The sequence below is a fragment of the Strix uralensis genome, chromosome 14, assembly GCF_047716275.1.
Source record: "Strix uralensis isolate ZFMK-TIS-50842 chromosome 14, bStrUra1, whole genome shotgun sequence".
In the NCBI taxonomy this organism is placed as follows: domain Eukaryota; kingdom Metazoa; phylum Chordata; class Aves; order Strigiformes; family Strigidae; genus Strix; species Strix uralensis.
The window spans coordinates 2,959,134-2,979,060 of record NC_133985.1 but is presented as its reverse complement, the minus strand read 5'-3'; the positions used below and the strand labels follow the sequence as shown (position 1 = coordinate 2,979,060).

The 19,927-nt window shown below is 56.9% G+C and overlaps 3 protein-coding genes across 4 annotated transcripts; 1 reads left to right on the top strand and 2 right to left on the bottom strand.

Annotated features, from left to right (window-relative positions):
* Positions 1 to 725: 725 nt before the first annotated feature.
* On the bottom strand, positions 726 to 11,008 carry IK (IK cytokine). The gene is made up of 20 exons (XM_074883521.1): positions 10,912 to 11,008; positions 10,069 to 10,135; positions 9,769 to 9,861; positions 8,624 to 8,683; positions 7,893 to 8,060; positions 7,694 to 7,808; positions 6,777 to 6,847; positions 6,621 to 6,667; positions 6,201 to 6,364; positions 5,973 to 6,081; positions 5,483 to 5,522; positions 4,865 to 5,090; positions 4,485 to 4,503; positions 3,934 to 4,011; positions 3,565 to 3,646; positions 2,947 to 3,004; positions 2,430 to 2,518; positions 2,006 to 2,114; positions 1,320 to 1,354; positions 726 to 996 (listed from the first exon to the last, which is right to left on the bottom strand). Exons 1-20 carry the CDS (start codon positions 10,925 to 10,927, stop codon positions 969 to 971), a joined length of 1,674 nt encoding a protein of 557 aa, XP_074739622.1. The 5' UTR covers positions 10,928 to 11,008; the 3' UTR covers positions 726 to 968.
* An 83-nt stretch (positions 11,009 to 11,091) lies between these two features.
* Positions 11,092 to 12,658, top strand: NDUFA2 (NADH:ubiquinone oxidoreductase subunit A2). Its single transcript, XM_074883699.1, has 3 exons — positions 11,092 to 11,251; positions 11,422 to 11,528; positions 12,460 to 12,658. The coding sequence occupies exons 1-3, from the start codon at positions 11,148 to 11,150 to the stop codon at positions 12,549 to 12,551; spliced, it is 303 nt and encodes a 100-aa protein (XP_074739800.1). The 5' UTR covers positions 11,092 to 11,147; the 3' UTR covers positions 12,552 to 12,658.
* Positions 12,577 to 19,835, bottom strand: TMCO6 (transmembrane and coiled-coil domains 6). 2 transcript variants are annotated; one of them, XM_074883697.1, is made up of 12 exons: positions 19,726 to 19,835; positions 19,023 to 19,147; positions 18,694 to 18,803; positions 18,379 to 18,562; positions 17,062 to 17,166; positions 16,315 to 16,400; positions 15,628 to 15,744; positions 14,826 to 14,937; positions 14,569 to 14,743; positions 14,342 to 14,436; positions 13,609 to 13,776; positions 12,577 to 13,147 (listed from the first exon to the last, which is right to left on the bottom strand). In XM_074883697.1, the coding sequence occupies exons 1-12, from the start codon at positions 19,808 to 19,810 to the stop codon at positions 12,983 to 12,985; spliced, it is 1,527 nt and encodes a 508-aa protein (XP_074739798.1). In that variant the 5' UTR covers positions 19,811 to 19,835; the 3' UTR covers positions 12,577 to 12,982. The 2 variants fall into 2 exon arrangements, with proteins under 2 accessions (XP_074739798.1, XP_074739799.1); XM_074883698.1 differs by lacking the exon at positions 15,628 to 15,744.
* Positions 19,836 to 19,927: the final 92 nt, after the last annotated feature.

The window sequence follows — 19,927 nt, the reverse complement described above, 5'->3', positions numbered from 1 at the left end:
GGACCCGGCAAGGCACCCAGGGGCTGCCCCTGTCCTGGCCCCATCGCACCCACCCCGCTGCTGGTCACGGGCGATCGCCGCTCCCGTGCCCGCACAGCCCCGCTGGTGCCAGGGGAAGTGGTGTAAATCCTCTGCTTCAGGCCCTTCCTCTCGCTGTACCCCACGCAAGGGCCCCATTTCTTCCCCACGCGCTGAGGCAGAGGTGGCTCAGCTGGGATTATTTCCCCCCAAAATTTCTAATTTTATGCTGGGTTTAATAGGGGCTGCCTGCACCCACAATAAACCACAGGGAGGGTGCAGAGAGGGGGGATGAGTCTCTTGAGCCAAGGACCCAGCGGCAGGCCAAGAGGGAATGGCCTCAAGCTGTGCCAGGGCAGGGTCAGACTGGCTCTTAGGAAGGATTTCTTTGCAGAAGGGGTTGTTGGGCGTTGGAATGGGCTGCCCAGGGCAGGGGGGGAGTCCCCATCCCTGGAGGGGTTGAAGAGTCGGGTTGACCCAGCGCTGAGGGATCTGGTGGAGTTGGGAACGGTCAGGGTGAGGTTCATGGTGGGACTTGATCATCTTCAAGGTCCCTTCCAACCGAGATGATTCTGTGAAACACCCTTAGCTAGGACTGGCCCTGTGAGACCCAAGGGGCCTGGAGGGTGGAAAAGGAGCCCTGGCACCCCGCTGATCTGAGCCCAGCCCAGGCACCTTCTCTTTGCCCACACAGACAGACATTCACGCAAACTGAATACAGTTTTATTACAGCTACAACATTTACACATCACAGGCTATACAGCAATCACTGGAGGGGAGAACCTCAGCACAGCCCCACAGCACAAGGCTGGGGGTGGGGGGAATGACACATGCTGCCCGGAGCAGAAAGTGGACGGTGCGGGGGCAAGGAGAGCACACCAGCAAGCTCCAGCAAGGCAGCATCCAGCGCGCCGGCGTTCCAGGAGCTGGAGGAGAAGATACTGGAGGCATCAGTACTTGGGACGTTTCACCTCAACCCTGGAAGAGACAGAGGGGCATGACAGTGTTGAGGATGCATGCAGAGCTCCATCACTCCCCCATGCAAAGCTCAGCACCAAAGTCTAGTTTCACCCCGCAGAGGAGTGGGGGGGCCCAACAGCTGCATAGGGCAGAACTGTCTGGTCAAGGAAGAGCCTCAGCACAGTCCTGGGGTCTGCTCAGCACCCACCCATGGCCCAGGGGAGAGGTGCCCCACGGGCTCTGCTGAGCTGAGCAGGGCAGGAGCACCCTGAAGAGACCAAATGTTCTCTGCTCTCCTTCCAGCCCCACCACCGAGAGCTGGCAGAGACAACTGTACTAACCCATCAGCCTCCAACTTCTTCCTCTTCTCGATGATCTGCAGAAAAAAACCACAAAATCCCATTACCCTCAGGGTAGCTGGCTGCCCACAACTACTGCAGAGGGGTTGTAGGGTACAAAATACACCCAGGGAGAGCTGTAGCCAGCCCAGAGCAAGCTGAGGTGACATAAAGTTGTCCCCCAGCTGCCTGAAGTCTGGAGAAGCTTGGCCTGCTCCCCTTTGCTTCATTCTGGCCAAAGACCATTTGTTCTCACTTGCCCCTGGCCCATCCCATACCGCTGGGGTGCTCATGGCCAGCTCCCCCTGCCAGGTCAACCCCCAGCTCTGCAGGGAGCTGCCAGAGATGCCTTGTCCCCTCCAAGCCCCTTGGAATGGCTCCAAGCTGCCAGTTTTGGGCACATTCATCTGCTGCAGAGCCCAGAGCAAAAAGCCCCCACTTGGGACTGCTCCAAATGCAACTCCAGATGCCTTTGAGGTTCTGAAGCCCCAAATATCTGGCTGATGCTAGAAGCAAATACAGCTTCTAGAGAGCCAGCTCTCTGCACACGCACAGCCTGGCTGCCAGGACAGGGGCTGGACCAAAGAGCCACAACTAGGACAGTGAGGGCAGGACTAGGTGGGAGCTCTACTGAGCTACACTGGCAGCTCACAGCCGAAACAGATGATACCCCAGCACTGGGCACTCACCGCACTGATCTTCTTCCACTGCCGGTCCAGCTCTGCTTTGTCATTCGTCTCCTTGAAGCGACGGGTTTTGCGTCCCTCAGACATCTTGATCCCATACTGGAAGGCTGCCCTGGGGAAGGAGCAAGGCAGAGCTCAGCGCTCGCAGGGGATCCACAGTGTGCTGCATGAATGGACACGTCTGCCCCAGCCATGAGGCCGCACTCCAGAGCTGGCTTGGGCCACCAAAGCAGCGGCTGGGCAAGAGTCCTCAAGAGTGATACTAAGAGCAAAGACAAGTCACCAAGCCCAGGATCCACAGCCCCTCCCTCGGGTCCTCACCAGGCAACACCCTTCTTGCTTTAAGCCCCTCCAGGACCCAGGTTTGGCCAGCGTGGCCACCCCCACCCAGAATCCTTGCTCAGCCCTTCAGAAGGGCTGCACTCACTTGGGCAGAGCCTCTTTGTTGTTCATGTATTCGCTGTACTCCTCCTGGGTGTCGAAGTCCCAGCGGCCCAGAGGTCCTTTCTTATTACCCTGCAGCAAAAGAAGGACTCAGTTGACACTGGCCAGGGCTTCTCAGGCAGCCCTGCGTGCCCTGGCAATCTCCCATTGGCCCCAGTTAAATGGGCTCGTGCGTCCAGTCTGGCCTTGGCTCTGAGATCCACCCCCTGAGAAGCCCCAGACAGGAGATTCTGTAGAAGAGGGAGGTAAGACAAGCTAGCACACCTCCCCAGCACCTCTTGGTCAAGTGCCAGCAAGTCACATGTTTGCTCCTTGGGACAATAGATCATGCCCAGACCCAGGCACACAGCAGATCTGCAAACCCCAAAACACGCTCAACACCCAGCTCCAGGGCATTCAACCCCTCTGCACAAGCCTGCTTCTCTCCAGTGGGATCCTCTCAGCCTGCACTGACTGATGATTAGTTTGCTGGCTGGTCCTAAAAGCTGGTGATGACATACCTGATCCATTTTGCTGTAGTCCACCTCTTCATCACTGTCCACAGCCATATCGTCCATTCTGTAAAGAAAAGCAAGTAAAAAGTTCAGAGTGGGTCCATGGGACATGGATCAGGGCCTCGGAGCCGGGCTGGTGGAAGCCACCTCTCATGGCCACAGACCAAACACCCTCAGCTCCTGGACCAGAGAGAAGCTCCTCCAAGTGCCAGCCCTGCAGGTGAGCTGTACAAGGGCACCCAAGATTGCAAATGCTCCTAAGATGACTCTGCAGGCCAAAAGCTGTTCATCCTCTACTGAGGGACTGCTTTGAGGTCAGAGCTCAACAAGCACACGAATTACCAGGGAACCCAGCAGACTCCCAGCCACCTCAGCCTCTCCCTGGCACTGAGGGGCAGGGGACACCAGGCACCCATTTATAGCAGAGACCAGCTAAGAAAAGCCCAGGTCTGCCAGAACCAAGGACTCGGGGAGCATTTTCACAGTAGGTTGCAACCCCAGACAAAGCCAGGCCCACTCCTCCCAACAAGTCGTGGGGATGATGTTCCAAGATCTTGCTGCCAGAGAACAGCAGCCCCATGGCATCCCCTGCCCCCAACCCACAGGTTCTTGCTGCTTCCTTACGTAGCAGGGTAGCACTCGGCATAGCTGTTTGACATGCCGAAGAAGTCCCCCAGCTGCTTCTTGTCTTCTGGCTTCTTCAATGTGACAACAGTCAAGGAAAGCACCACCAGGCAGCCTTACAGCTAAGGGCTGAGCACGGCCAGCCCAAGAGCCACCTCCTGCCCTAACACAACCAGATCGGAGGCTGCAGAGCTTGTATCTGGCTTACAACCAGCAAGGTTTGGGTGGCATTTCTCTGCTACAGGAGGAAGAGCCCTCCCAAGTGCAAGTGAGGAAGAACAGCCACGCAGCCATGCTCAGGCAAGGCCTGCCTGCAAGGGAAGTCCGGCCCTGCAGTCAGCCAGGCTGGCACAGACAGTAAAGGATATGACTCTGTTCCTTCCCAGCCAGTGGCTCCAGCAAACTTCTCGTTGATGGACTTGATGAGCTCCTTGGCTGAGCCGGGTCCTGGAGTAGAGAGAGCAGCAGGCTGAGTTTTGGGGGGAACAGCTCATCGCAACACCCATGGGGCTGGGCAGAGCCCCCTTCTGCATAATCAACTCATGGGGATGGGGTAAGAGGCAGAAGGACAGGCTGCCTATGAGGTAGAAGAGGAGGAGCCAGGAAAACACCAAGGAGCAGCAAAACAGTTCAAGCACAGTCAGGGGTGGGCTTATCCCAGGAGACCCTGAATCCTCCTCAGCTTACAGCCAGCATACAGTTGTCTGAGCTTGTCTGCTTCCAGGGAAGGATCTGCACACACACTCAACACAGGCTGGCATGCAGCAGCCTGTAGACACAAGACTCTTCACCCAAAACCATCACAGCAAGCAATTCCCTCCATCTTAGCACCCTCCAGGAGAACAGGGAGCTCACACAGGCCAGCAAGCCAAGCAGTTCTGAAATCTGCCTCACTCAAACGTCCACACCACTTGACTCACCTTTGTCAATGTCTGTGGGCTGCAAAGAAGAGGGAGAGACACCATGTCACCCGGGAGGGCTGAAAGCAGGCAAGTGACAGTGCTGCCATGACTTGCAGCTCATTTTAAGACTCTCTGTGGCAAACACATAGAGCTGAGCCATAAAAGCTACTGGATTGTGCTAGTCCTGCCTTACTTGTGGAAGGAGAGGAAAAGCACACAGCCACCCAGCAGCCCCTCGCTGGAGAGACAGCGTTCAGCAAGAACTGAACACTGGCACATGTGGGAGCATGACCAGAGACACCCAAAGCCACCAGGGTGACCCCACCAACCCCACAGCTGCACTCCCCGAAGGGCAGAGATCAGGTGGGACAGTCCAGACTTCACGAGCAGAGGCTCACCTCATCATCAGCCTTGGGCTTCTCAAAGTAGCTGTGCCTCTTCTTTTCCTCCTCCCGCTCCCGGTCACGCTCTCGGTCCCTCTCACGCTCCCGGTCTCTGTCACGTTCTCGGTCCCTGTCACGCTCCCGGTCCCTGTCACGCTCTCTCTCACGGTACCTCTCCCGCTCCTTCTCCCGTGGCATCTTGGCAGTGGAGGGCACGTAATCTCCAATGTCTTCAAAGATGCTAGAAGTGGAAAAGAGCCTGCAGTTATGGGTGCTGCAAGAGAAGAGGCCACAACCACCTCCCTTTGAACTGGAGCCTGATAAAGGCACATGCAGCACCAGCACCGAGAGCTAAGGATGCCCACTAGAACCTGCTTCTACATCTGTCAAGGTATCATTGCATTTCTGCTCTCTTCTGCTGCCTGGACCTGATTCTTGTGGCCCACGACAACAGAGAGCCCTTGCCTGCCTCAAGCCTGAAATCAAAACCAGAGCTTGCCTCCAGCCTTGTCCTACAAACCACAGGTCTGAAGAGGCAGCTCGCTCCAGAGCACTAAACCCAGCCCCCTCCAAATGTGGTGGGCCAACAAGACCTTCCTGAAGGCAGAGAGCTGTGAACGGGGAGGCACTTACTTCATATCAGCTTCAGGGGGCTTCTTCTCATCCAGCTTCCCTGCAAGGACACAACAGCAGTGAGAGGCACATCGTTCACCCCGCCATCTGTGCTCTTTCCCTGTCCCCAATCATGTTTCCAAGCCCCAGGAGTGGTAGGCCTGGAGGATGTCCTGACTTCCTCTTTGGTTACCACATCATAACTAGTCCCCTCAGGAAACCATTTTGTTCTCCCCCCCTCAACATGGGACACTTCCCCAAGGAACTGGGCCTTAACCAGGAAGAGTAGAGCAGCACGAGGCACGCTGGCAGCTAAAATTTCTCAGCAGCCTGTGGTCCTGCCACAGAACAGCCTGCTTTCAGGACGCAGTGCTCAGGGAGCTACAGGAAATCGCTGGCCTCTTAAGTCCACTGCCTCCCGGCACAGGGAAATGCAGCAAACCAAAACACATCTCATTCTCTCAGGATATGCTTCAAGCATTAAGCTGTAATAATTCCCCTCATCTCCTACCTTTGTCTTTCTTCTTGAGCTTCTTGTTGCGGGTCCCTTGCCTGAGATAGGAGAGGATCTGCGTCAGTTTGCTGATGACAATGTCATTGGTGGTCAGCGTGGTCTGTGCCTGAAAGAGAAATCCCCGAGGAAGCATCAGACTCCCCTGACTGCAAACCCCTCCTGGCAAGACCCGCTCTGGCCAGTTCAGAGCAGTGCAGTCAAGCGAGCTGGACGCCAGCTGCACACCTCCATGGTGGGGCAGTCAGCCTTGCTCCGGATCAGCGTGGTTGGGATATCAGTGTCGGCATACTCATCGTCCAGATCTACCACGTAGGCCATCCTCCCCGGCAGGAACAGCTCATTCCGCTCGTAGGCCTTGTTCTTGAACAGAATGCGGTAGATGTTGCGACCTGGAGGGGAAGGAAACACGTGGGAGAGCTGCTCTTACGAGAGCAACGGACGAGCCCATAATGGAGCACATTTATTTTATCAGGAACATCAGAATCACCTATCAAGAGACACACTTCCTCCAGCCCTCAAATTCAGGATGCCTACACCTCAGACTAAACAACTAAAGGTTTTCATTTCTCCATTCATCCTCCAGGATTTCTCCCACATTCACAGCACAACACAAGGTGGGGAACAGCCACATCCACAGTGTCTTACCCAGTCGGGTCTTAAATTCAATTTTGTTCTCAGGATCCTCGTCTTTCCTGAACAGAAACAGAAAAACGTAAGTATTATGCTAAGCACATGCCTTCTCTGCATCCCCCTTTGCGTGAGGCACCTGCACTCAGGAGTGCAAAATCCTCAACCACTCACTTAGTTTCTTTCTGGGGCTTCTCCATCATTTCCTCCTCTTCCTTCTCCTTGCTGGCAATCTCAGCCCGTACCTGGCCACAGAACAAATCTATTCATTAGAGACCAATCCATGCTACTGCTGCCCATCAGAACCATTAAACCCACTTCCATCAGCTCCTCAACCCTTCATAAATCTTTCCACAGCATCACAGAATCATCTCGGCTGGAAAAGACCTTGAAGCTCCTCCAGTCCAACCATGAACCTCACCCTGACCGTTCTCAACTCCACCAGATCCCTCAGCGCTGGGTCAACCCGACTCTTCAACCCCTCCAGGGATGGGGACTCCCCCCCTGCCCTGGGCAGCCCATTCCAACGCCCAACAACCCCTTCTGCAAACAAATACTTCCTAAAGCCAGTCTAAACCTTCCCTGGTGCAATTTTAGGCCATTCCCTCTTGTCCTATTGCTTCTTACTTGGTTAAAGAGACTCACCCTCCCCTCTCTGCACCCTCCTTTCATGTATTTGTAGAGGGCGATGAGGTCTCCCCTCAGCCTCCTCTTCTCCACACTAAACCCCCCCAGTTCCCTCAGCCGCTCCCCATCAGACCTGTGCTCCAGACCCTGCACCAGCTCCGTTGCCCTTCTCTGGACACACTCGAGTCATTCAATGGCCTTTTTGGAGTGAGGGGCCCAAAACTGAACCCACTCATCGAGGTGTGGCCTCACCAGGGATAAGATCCCTTCCCTGTCCCTGCAGGTGACACTATTGCTGATGCAAGCCAGGATACCACTGGCCTTGGCCACCTGGGCACACTGCTGGCTCATGTTCAGCCGGAAAAAGAAATCCACTCTGACAAGACTGAAGCACCCGTAAGTGGCAACCACTGCCTGTGGGAGCAGACAGGGTAGACAAGCAGCACGGTGACATCAGTGCTCACCTTCTGCAAAAGCGCAAAGTCCAAACCCTTCACCAAGTGAGTGTGCTCCATGTCACCACCCAAGAACTTGGACTCCTGGATCAACTGTCTCCTCTTCTCCGCAGCGGATTTATCCCTGTTGCAACAAAAATGGAACCAGTTACAAGACAGCCCCTCTGGAGCAGACTAACAAGACAAGGCCGTGCGGAAGCTCACGTACGCCTCTGCTGTTGGCCCCACAGCCCTGTAGTTAGCAGTTGTGCTGATCAGCTCTGTTTCCTCGTAGTCCTTGTTGACACCATCTCTCCTCTCCTTGGCTCGATCCCTGTACTTCTCAGCCAGCTCCCTCTCGCGCTCTATCTCCTGCTGGCGCAGCTTTGCATAATAGCTGGGGTTGGAAAGACAGCTCAGTGTTAGTGACACGTTCACGCTTCTGATGCACTGGTCAGGGAACAGTCCCCAGGGGCCCACACACGCCTGTTCTGCTCCCAACCCCTTCCCCCAAAATGTACTGAAGCACCATGGGACACAACATGCCTGGAGGACACCAGACAATATGAAACCACTGAACTGAGGCTAACTAAAGAGGAGCTCTGTCTTCCAAAGGGAAGCGGTCAAGTACAGTCCTGCTGCACAGACGTGCCCCAACAGAACAGTCACCGGTGCAGATGTCCCACCACTGCCCTGCTCTGCCAGACACCTGCAGAGCCTCTCCCACTTCTTCCGGAGGTGAAGCTTCACCCCTGTCCTGCTGGCACCCTCCCACATCTGTTCCCACAAGCAGCGACAGAAACTCAGTCCGAGCTCTTCTCACTCTGCTTGGCTCCAAAGCCCTGAGATAATCCAGGCTACTCAGGGTCCTCTTTGCTAGCCCAAGAGCTCAGAAGCTGCTTCCACGGGATGGATGTGATGTATGAAGAGAAATTCTGATGCATCGCTTTCCCCATTTACCTTTTCTTCTTCCTCCTGCGAGCAGCTGGGTCTTCATCTTCGTTGTACTCCCGGGGCATCCTGGAAAAGGGTGAGAAACCACACGTACAGTTTGCAGAGCCATACAAACACAGGCAGCTAGACAGAACAGTCCCTCAGACACAGCAGGGCACGAGATGCTTAAAGATGGGAACAGTACAGTCCCATTTCTCCCTAATTCCACTCTGTCAGCAGGGAGAAGGGGGAAAGCACTGATTTTCACAGAACAAAAACTAAATCTGCCTCCTGCATAAAGCATCTTAACAGCCGTGCAAGACTCACTCTGTTATTTACAGCAGTCCTGACCCACCTGTTTCTCCACTTAAGACACACACGTACAGCTTGCATGGAACCAAGCACAAAACAAGGCCAGGGTCTGCTCCTCGGGGCCTGTCTGCACACTGTCGTGATTTAACCCCAGCCAGCAGCTAAGCACCACACAGCTGCTCGCTCACTCCTCCCCCTTCCCAGTGGGACGGGGAGAGGAATAAAAAAAAAGTAAAACTCGTGGGTTGAAATAAGAAGTTTAATAACTAAAATAAAATATAGTCATAATCATATTAATTAAAACCATAATTGTAATAATAATTGTTCTAATGAAAAGTAATATAACAAAGAGAGAAACAAAACCCAAGAAAAGACAAGTGATGCACAGTGCAATTGCTCACAACCCAGTGACCGGTGCCTCAGCAGCAATCTGCCTCTCCCGGCCAACTCACCCCAGTTTATATATTGGGCATGATGCTCTATGGTATGGAATAGTCCTTTGGCCAGTTGGGCCCAGCTGTCCTGGCCATGCTCCTTCCCAGCTTCTTGTGCATCTGCTCGCCAGCAGAGCACGGGAAACTAAAAAACCCTTAACTCCAGATAAGTGCTACTTAGCAAGAACTAAAACATCAGTCTGTTATCAGCATTATTCTCACACTAAATCTGAAACACAGCACTGTACCAGCTACTACGAAGAAAATTAACTCTATCCCAGCCAAAACCAGGACACATATTCATTAGCAAAAGCCCCTTTAGATACTCCACCGCAGAGAGCCGGGGAGAGAGTCAGGCAGGAACGGAGCCTGAGGGAAAGCGGACATGCTTTGTCTCACAGTCCTGTGAAATAAAGTCCTACTCACTCATGGTGGCGAGATTTGGATGGTGGCGCAGATGTTGGCGCAGCCCGCGGGGTCATGAGAAGCTTTCTGAAGTCTTCATTGGTCAGCTTGGACCTGCAAGGAAGAGGAGAAACAGAAACCATCATCCCCCAATGAGCTTTGGCAGCCTGACGGCTTCCAAGGAGGCAGCGGGTTTGCCAGCATGTCCTGTGCGACAGAGTCGGACATGGGGTCCCTGTGGAACGGTCACTCGCAGCCTCTAGATGGCGGAACCGGCCTTGGGCCCCAGTCCTGGTCCAGTCCTGCCCCAGTCATACTCACTGGTGGAAGGAGTGCGAGTCGTCCACATCGTGGCCATCAGGGGCCAGGGGGTTGGAGAACGGTTCATCTGGGGGACAGAAGGAAAGACAATGCTCAGTCTTCTTGTGTGGCTCCAAGCCCCCTCCAACCCCCACAATCCTCCCAGCCCAGTCCCTGTTCAGGAATGGGGGAGGGAGCAGCATTCACCCTCCACCCCACTCCTCCACCAAGCCCAGGCCGCTGACATCCCAGGGTGAACGAAGGGGTCCTGCTGTCACTGCCCACCACGAGACCCTCCTTGCCCCCCAATCCAAGTGACTCTGCACCCTCCCGGTGGCTGTTCTAGTGCCTCCCCCAGAACGTGGCCTCTGTGCCTCCCCAGAGGTGTCCTGTCCCCACCACCTCCCGGGACTGCCCCTGCATCCCCTTCACCCCAAGAAATGCCCTATTGCCCCATCCCCTGAGCGTACCACAGTGTAAATCCCCCGCACAGAGGCTGACCCCCAAACACACCCCCGGTTTGTCCCCACGTCCCCCGGAGCATCTTCTCGCCCCCTAGGACGCCCTGGAGCCCCATCCCTGGAGATCCTCTCCCTCCTAAGGTTGTCACCAAACTCCTTCCCCCAGCTGGACCGTTCCTCTCACCAGGCTGGGGGTGTGCTCGTGCCCCCCGGGGGGGGTCCCCCCACTCCCCCATCGCTGCCCAGTGCCCCAAGCCCAGGGTAGGCCGACACCGCCCCCCCCACCGGGCCGCTCCCCCACTACCCTGAGTGCCGCGGTACTCCCCGCCCGAGGGCCGGCCGCACCGGCCGTCGGGGTGTCCCAGAGTCCCTCCAGTGTCCCGTGTCCCCCCGCCCCACTCACTGTCGCGCTCCGGCATCGCGCCCGGTTCCGCAGCCCCGCACCACAGACCCTCTCCGCTACCGCTCTCCTTCCCAGCACCCCTCGCGGCTCGGACTGCCGGCCGCCCCGCCCCCCGTCCCTATTGGCCAGCCCCTGGCCGGAGGGCGCTGCCATTGGCCAACGGTATGATTAGCGGGCGTCGTGATTGGCGGGCGCCGAAGCCACGCCCCCATGTTGTTGTCCAGAGCAGAGAGAAGATGGCGGCGGCGGCTGTGAGGAGCGTAGGGGGCGGGTTGGGCCGCGGCCTGCGGGAGCTCCGCATCCACCTGTGCCAGCGCTCCGCCGACAGCCGCGGGGTCAGGTGAGCCGGGGCCGGGAGTCGTGGGGCTGGGTCGGGTCGGGTCGGGCCGGGCCGGGCCGGGCCCGGCGGCCGCTCCGCGAGCGGCTCCGGCTTGGGTGAGTGAGGCACTGGCCTGCCCGGTGCCAGCGGACTCAGCCGCGGGGATCCGCTGTTCCTCCTTCCCTCCCCAGAGACTTCATCGAGCAGCACTACGTGACCCTGAAGAAGGCGAATCCCGACTTCCCCATCCTGATCCGAGAGTGCTCCGGTGTCCAGCCCAAGCTCTGGGCTCGGTACGGTAAGTGGGGGGTGCCCGCCGGGAAGCACCACCGGAGGGCAGCGAGAAGCGAGTGCCGGAGCCCTGCGAGCTGCAGCAAACGGGGTTCAGCGGTTACAGTAGGAGCCACTGATGGAGGGGGAGCAGCTGTCCGCAAGGCAAGGTGGGGATTGACTTCAGAGAAGTGTTACTGCCGCACGACCTGGTGGGAGGCAAAAAAGGGTCCTGTGGGTCAGAAGGGGGTTTGCCAGCTTGTGGCTGTGATCTCCCACAGAGATCTTATAGAGAAAAAGATTCCTGTAGAGACAAATATTTTTGTTTTTATTTTCACTGCATTCTCAGTGAAACACAAAGGAGGGAGCAGAAAAGCTCTACTGTAAAAGCTTTGTTTTCTTCCTAAAGCCATCTGGACAAAAATAATTTAGAAACTTTTTTTCAAAGATATTTTAAGCATGAATTTCCTAGTGTGAGCACACGGGCCAACAGAGCCTACAGGTATAGTGCCTATCTCTTGTCCATACGTGACTTGCAGGGAAATATAGCCCCAGGTAGGGGCTGCTGTAGTAATAACAAATTTTTCAGCACTATTTTACTGAAGTGTTAGTGAGCGTCTTGGTGTGTGCAGACCAAAAGCCACCAGATTGCTTTGGGATGTGGTGGTGACCTCTGCCCAGCTGCTGTGCAGCAAAAGTTAACAAAAAGAGGCAAGGAAATGTGTTAGGCTGCGTTGGCTTCTCTCCAAGGGAAAGGCTGAGAATAAAGAGAAAGTGGAAACCGTAAGTTGGGCACAGGGAGGCACGCTGGGGAGTGGTGGGTGTGAGAGGGTGGTGAGGGGAGCTTGGGCTGTGACACCACTGGTGCTTGGGAAACCTAAAGCAGGGCTGTGGGTTGCCCTTGGCACCAAACGGACTGAGGCATCTGCCCCCTCTCTCACCCTTTGTCTTTCCTGCAGAGTTTGGCAAGGAGAAAAGTGTGCCGCTGAACAACCTTACTGTGGACGAAGTGGCCAAGGCCTTGGAGAACATTGTGAAAAGCAAGGTGTGAAGACGGACAGTAAATATGTGCACGCTGAAAACCTGACTGATGATCTTTAATGTAAAACATGTATCTTTTAATTTATCAAATGCATAAATGCAACATGCTTACACTGAGCTTCACATGTTGGGTTTAAAGCCAAAAGAAGACGCTGGAGGGAACGGCCAATCCAACAGGGTTTATACACCACCTCCCTGGCATCAAGAGCCCATCTGCCTGGGTTGCAGCTCTGCCCCTGCACCGGGCTCTGGGGGGGCACGGGGCAGGCTGCTGGTAGGTACAAGGATGGAAACAGCCATTTCTTGCCAAAGACCAGTGTCCCCACGCAGACAGTGCTGGCGGTTAGAGCCCTACCCAGCCCCTGGGAAAGCAGGGGACAGGGTGGAGGAGCTGTTGACTCCTCCTCGGAGTGCAGGGGGAGGGAGGGGAGGTGGCGTGGCCTAGGAGAAGGCAGACAACGTGGCGTCGCAGGGACCGAAGGTGGAGGCTCCCAGGGACTGCCCGACCATGGCCAGCAGTGCCTGTGCCCGCTCCTGGAGTTCTGGGGTGCTCTGGTGCTGCTCAAGGGCCCAGCGCCCACCTTGCCTGACGAAGTCAGCAGCGGCCTGTGTGAGAGGAGAGAGGCGAGAGCTGGCTGGCTGCCACCTGAGAGCTGCCACAGCTGATGCAGAGCCCCCACCGTACAGGGAGCAGGGCTGAAGGAATTCCCCAGAGCCCTACTAGACACTAAAGTCCCAAATCAGGTAAATCCAGCCACAGTGATTGCTGGCCGGGAGCGCACAGAGCTTGAAGTAAGCACAACTGAATCAAAAGAATCCCCCCATGATAATCTGAAAGGGTACAACCAAAAAAACAGTGATTGTCAATGGAAAGGAACTCCCAGAGACACAAGGGCTTCCACCCTCTGCATCACGCAAGTGCCCCCCTTCAGGCACAAGTCTGGTGCTGAGGAGCAGGGGGCTAGCGTGGCAGTGGCTGAAGGCAGTGTGATTTCAATAATAACAATCCCTATCCCTGCCTTTACAGTCTCGTGCTTGGTTCTGGGGTAGGCACTCCCAGCTCTTACCTCTGGCCAGTGTCGGAAGAGGAGGTGCAGCAGCTCGAGGCACTGCCCCACCGCTTCGGGGTCGGGCAGCGCGAGGGCGGGCAGCAGCAGGGCCAGGGCAGGCTGCTGGTGCAGCTGCTGGCAGTAGGCTGGCCCCTTCACCGCGATATTGCACAGAACTGTCAGGACCTGGAGGGAGAGGCCGTGAGAGGGAGTGAGCAGTGAGGGCTCTGTGAGGGGGCAGACTGCTGGCAGGCTTAGGAGAGCTCTAAAGAACTCCCCGTGTCCTTGCTGGAGGTGCTGCCAGGGGCTTCCCCAAACCTGTGTGCTCATTAAAAACCACCTCCATCCTTGCCCCAAGGCGCTGTTCATCCCCGAGCCAAGCAGAAGCAGCCACACCACCCACCCCTTGGCACAGCATCCCCCCAGGGCTCCCTAAAGCTTTAGGGTCTTCCAAAATTCCAAAATAAGGTGGCAGCAGCATCCCTGGGTCCACTCCAGGTGCTGGCAGGTGGCCTCAAGTTAACATCTGCCTTGGGACCCTTCTGCTGGGACATGACTCTGTCAAGGGTAAATACAAGACGTAGTGACTTCAGGGGAGGTGGATGGTGACTGTCATGACACGAGACCTTCCGCCAAGCTGTTGCTACTGCCCCAAGCCAACCTCTCAACTTGACCACCGTGCGCGTGGGATTCATGTTGCTGGAAGTCCAGCACTTCTGCCCCAGACGTGGGGCATGAGGCCAGGTCTTACCAACACACTGGCCATCTGGGAACACGGCAGGAGATGCATCAGGGCTGGGAGCAAGTCCAGGGAGAGCAGAGCGGAGCAGAAGAAGGGCTTGTCCGCTACAGTGGGCAGAGAAGGAACTTGTCGCTAAAAGTGAGGTTTCTGAGGGAGGTCTCTGTAGACAAGACTCCACCAGTCTGCCAGCAATCAAGGCAGGTCCCAGCAGAAGCTCTGGCTCTGCTGACACTCACCCGTGAGGTTGTTCAGCAGCCAGAGACACTCCTGTACGATGAAGGGGTGCTGCTGGAGGAAGTGCTGCAGGATGAGGAAGAGGGCGATGAGCAGGCGCTCATCCTGGATCTGGACTTCGCAGCCCGTCTCCTCTGCAAGCAGGTTGCTGAGACATCGCAGCACTGGGCAGACAAGCTGTGACAGAAACAAAGTCCTTTAGCCCGACCGTGTCCCCGCAGCAATGCCGAGAACGGCCAGCACCCTGCCCACGTCTTACCAGCTCCAGGCCCTCGGGAGCATCCTGGGGGATTGCAGAAGCCAGGTCGAGCAAGAGCGAGGTGAGGGCAGGCAAGGCCCCCAGCGACAGCAATGCTGCATTGGCTGTGTGGCTGCAAAGGGAAGGGACAGCCTGGTTGCTCTCGGCACTCGGCGAGGGAAAACCACTGCAGCCCTCGCCAAAAAATGGGGCCTGGAAATTCGGAGCGCTCTCCTGAACCACCCTAGGGCTTGTTTCATGTTTGAATAGCAGCTTGTTTCTGAGCTTGAGAAAGTTTAAAAGCCCACGGAAAACAGATCCACTAGAATAATCTCTGTGGGTCTGGAAACAATAGCCCTGATCCTTCTTTGAGTACCCACACGTTCCTCTCTGCTGGGGCTGCTGAAAGAGATGGCACTGGAGCAGCCACGCCAGGGCAGGCAGAGATTGTTGGCAGCAGCCAGCCCAGCCAGGTGACACTGGGCCAACCCCAGAAGCGTGAGGATTCAGGGAGCTTGCCTTGGGGAGTGTGGGGGGCAACTCCAGACGTGGGGAGGCGACTGGGGGGGTTTCAGAGGACTAGGGAACAGCCTCCTCTGGTTTATCAGCTGTTACCACCCTGTAAAGGAACTCAGTGATCTTGCAAACAGCATGTGTGCACTCAGATACGAGAGCAGGAATGCCCAGGATGGCAGGGAAATTGCTTTCCCAAGGGAAAAGGGCAAGGGGAGGCAATCCAGGTCCCCCACAGGACACTGAGCATTCATGCCTCTCTGTTTGGCTGCCCCCAGGGAACTCAAAATGAGGAGAAGAGTGCATTTACCTACAAATGATGTAGTGGAGACACCATGCAAACTCCACGGCTGCTCCTATCCCAGCCTTGAGGCTGGAACAAACCAGTCGAATCATGTGCTGGGGGAGAACAGAGTCCAGAACCAAGCTGGGGTCAGAACAGCAGAGTTAACGGAGGCACAGGCCAGAGCACAAGCAGGACAGACAACTGACAGGGAGACACTAGCCCTGGCCACTGAGCAGGGAGTTGCTCTTCCCTGTACTGGGGGCCACATACTCAAAAAACACACCTGGAAGAGACTCTTAGCTAAGGGCTGCAGCCTCAGGCACCACTAAGGCCCAGCATAAGCTTTCCCTGTCCGTGGCAGGGCCTGGGGGCACTCAGGACACCTTGGCTGGGGGCACATTTTTAGCACTGGGTGCTGTCAGGCTGATCTTTCCCTTCACAGGAGGAATACAGTCAGAATTTCCCTGCGAACCTACCCTGCTCAACACTGTCCTTTACCGAAATACCAGAGCTGTCTGCTCAGATGAGGGTTCGGGAAAAGAGTCAAGTCCCGTGCCCTGATCTGCAACAAAACCCCCATAGTTCTGGTAGGATTCTGTTCTGAACTATTAATATCACCGGGATGGGAAAGGCGTCGTTGTCCCTGGCACGCAAATACCACACCAGGCCCCAGGGCCCATCCTGACGCAGGGTTAAAAGGCTCGGACTCACGGTATGATCTCTGTGGGGGCTTCCTTGGCTTGGAGGAGCTGCGAGAGGACGTAGCCCAGACCTTCCAGCACAGCCTCATGCGGGGACTGCAATCAAACAGAACAAAGCTAATCCCACCCAACAGAGCCGAGGGATCGCAGGGTGCCAGCTGCTGTGCTGTGGAGAGGCAATACCCTTTGTAACACCAAACCAAGCCGCTGAGCAGCACAGTCTCTCCATGCCTGGAGAAGAGGGGGCACAGCAGAGGACCGGGAGCGATAGAGCAACCTGTGGCCACACCAGAGCTGAGCTGTCCCCGCTCCCTGCACTCACAGGGGCTGCGGCTGTAGGGATCCAGGAGCCGAAGCACAGCAGCAGTGCTGCTTTAAGCATTCAGACCTGCAAACGACAGCCCCGCTCACTGCATTGGACTCGTATGCCTGCTGGACCCAAGCCGTGCGGAAGGGAGAAGCCTGCAGCTCCCCATGGTACAGAGTGTTTATTGGCAAGCAACAGTTACGGATGTGAGATTCAGCTGGAGAAGAGCACAAGGTGATGACCTGAGCCCCAAAAATGGAATGCAAGAAAACCCATGAGAGACCCTCACCTGCAAGGGAACAGCCCTCTGCAGAGGGGTCTCTGCTCGTGGTCACAGCTGGAAAGAGGGCTGGTAACTCAGTACCAGCCAGCGTCTAGAGGGCAACAGAAAAGGCATCTTTCTGGGGCGGGGCAGGGGAGGGAGGAGCGTGGCTGAGTTATTCCACCCACCTGGATGCAGGATGCCAGCACTGGAATGATGCCCTGAGGCAGAAGCTGCTTTCTCATAGCTTCGCTTTCCACTACCAGGTTCCCCAGGGTGTACAAACACAGCTCCTGAAACATGCCCAAGAGAGCAGGTCACCTCCTGTGCACCCCCCAGGGGCACCCTGGGCAGCCAGCAAGGCCTCTAGGTCCTTGCACCCTGGGACAGGGCACACACTTCTCCTGAGCGGGGCAGAATCTGTCTTCAGAGGGGTAAACATGGATACTGCTGGACTCTCCAGCTACCCCATTCCCAGCTGTATCAGCTTCAATCTATCCTTTTTCTATCTGGCTCGGGTTGGGATCTGATCACTTCTGCTTCAGAGGTTTTTCAGGCTTCTAATTATTGCTGTGACATTTCCCTGAGACCCCTCTGATTTCACAGTATTCTCCTGGAGACTGCCTGTGCGCTGCGTTAAAACGTGATCATCACCCTGGTGTCGCTCTCCATCCTGTTCCTTGGCTCTCATCCTGTCCGTGGCTCAAAGGAGATCAGTGTGCTGCACAAGGTGCACTGCTCGGCAGCGGGCAAAACACAAGGGCATCCCGGAGCTACTCCAACTGTTTGGCTCCATCACCCAGATCAAACTGTGCAGCTTGGAGCTGCAGGCGCTCTGCTCTTCCTCCCCGCCCGGACAAAAGCCTGCCTGTTTGTTGCATGAAGGTAAGCTGACAAAGTAGCTGTCCCTGCATCCCAGCCTGCAGCTGCTCATTTCTGTCACTTCTCCAAGACCTTTTAAAACACCTGAACTGACCTGCATCTAGTATTTGTGCTTTACCCACCACACAGACTCCAAGGTACCTCCTGTCCAGGCCAGACCACAAGCCCACCTGCCACAGCCTGCAGTCCCCGCTTCCCAGACGGAGCTTGGAGCTGAAGAGGAGGAACCCACTGCAAATGGGGCAAACCACTGCATCCTGGGCAGGAGGATCTGCCTGGCCCAGATGAGGCTTGGGAGCATTTAAGAGCAGCCTGAAGCTACCTGGAAGGAGCTGCAAACACAATGGAATCAAACTCCTCTTGGTGTTGGGACGGGGCACAATGAAAGGGGTCTCCATATTTCCAGGACTTGGTCAGACAAAGCCTCGCTGCCCTGGGCTAACACTGGGGATGGTCCTGCTCCAAGGGGAAGGTTCGATTAAAGACTTCCAGAGGGCCTACTCCCACCAGCACTCCTATGTAAACCATGTTAGGCTAAGGCTGGCCAAAAGAGGTCAACACCCAACCGCTACCAGAGGATTATCAGGTGCCAGAGCCCTGGCAAACGCAAGCACAGATCTTACCGTGAACTCAACGCTATGTCCAGAGAGGTAGGTGAGGAGATAGGAGGTCACTGGCAGACATGCCTCAGCCACAGCGGGGTCACTGGAGTGGGAGAGCTCATGGACACAGCGCGCTGCCTCCATCTGCATGTCAGCCAGGCTGCTGGTGAAGAGCCCGATGAGCGTCCGGATGCTGCCGTCCAGCCTGGTGGAACCCAAAGGGTGCTGTCATCTCCTGCCCTCCCACCCTCGGCCACGGACCAGCTCACCCACACAATGACTGCGACAAAGGACGTGCCCTTGATAACAGCCATGCAGCGCCAGACCTGGGCTGACCTGACAAACTTCTGCTGAGTTTCCTTGTTCTGCAGAGCCCAGCGGAGGCGGCTGAGTGATCTTTTCCTGTCCTCTGAACCCTTCTGCACCCCTCTGAGCAGCTCAAGGACCTACCCAAAAATTAAAAGATGGGGGAACGTCAAGCAGTGCCAGGGTTAAGATTTCATCCCATCAATCCTGGAGGCAAAGAAACCCAGGGCACAAAGATGGTCACAAAGAACCTTACCGTTTCTCACCAAACCCACCTCCACCCAGACTCCTCCACGTGCCCAGAGGTTGGGGAAGACCCCAGGGACCCCCATCACCATGGAGAACGTCAAGCTTTTCACCTCATCCTCCGAGAGAGGGTCCGGCGTGACCTCTGCTCCATCCTGTCCACCTTCCTCTGCTGCGGTGTCCTCCCGCAGAAGCCGCTTGCTGACCAGCTGCTCCTGCCGCCGGGCTTTCCTGAGAGCTGCGACCGAACACGTCCCCGTCACCACCCGCCCCCCTGCATTTCCACCCCACCAAAGGGCCTTATTGCTTTTAACAGGGAGAAACCTCCTCGCGTGAGCCGGGGAGGGACGCGCGAGGTTCAGACCTCGCCCTCCGCAGGGCTGCGGGGTCAGACACGCACCAGCGTGCGGAGCCGCGCGAAGGCAGGACAGAGGTGTGAGGAGCGAGGTGGCCGCGCTGGGAGGGACCCAGGGCTGGGTTTATGTAGGCAAGGCCTTGGAAAAACCGCAGGGAGGTGGTGGAGGAAATGGGGGGCGGGCAGGGCAGAAAGCCCAGGTGGACTGAAAAAAAAAAGGGTGTAAAATGCTTCCCCGAGTGGGCAGGGAGCCCACAGATGCATCCCGGGGGGCGGGGGGCCGGGGCGCTGCTCGGGTCCCGCTGTGGCGCAGCGCTGGCGGCCATGGGGGCTCCCACAGCGGCCCCGCCACCCTCGGGGGGCCCCGCAAACCCTCCCGGCCCCGAGACCTCGGCCCAGGCGGGGCCCGGCCCGTCCTGCCGCGCTGTGCCCCCCCCGCCCGGGCAGGCCCCGGCGCCGACCCGCCTCTCGCTCCCGCCGCCGGGCCCGCAGCTCCTCCGCGCCGCGGCCGCTCGGCCCGGGCCCGCGCCGCCGCCGGCCCCACATGGCGGCTGGGGAGGGGAGGAGGGGGAGGAGGAGGCCGGGCCGGGCGGGCGGGAGGAGGCCGGTCAGGGCCGGGCCCGGGGCGGGGCGGCGGGCAGGGCCGGATCGGGCCGCGGAGGC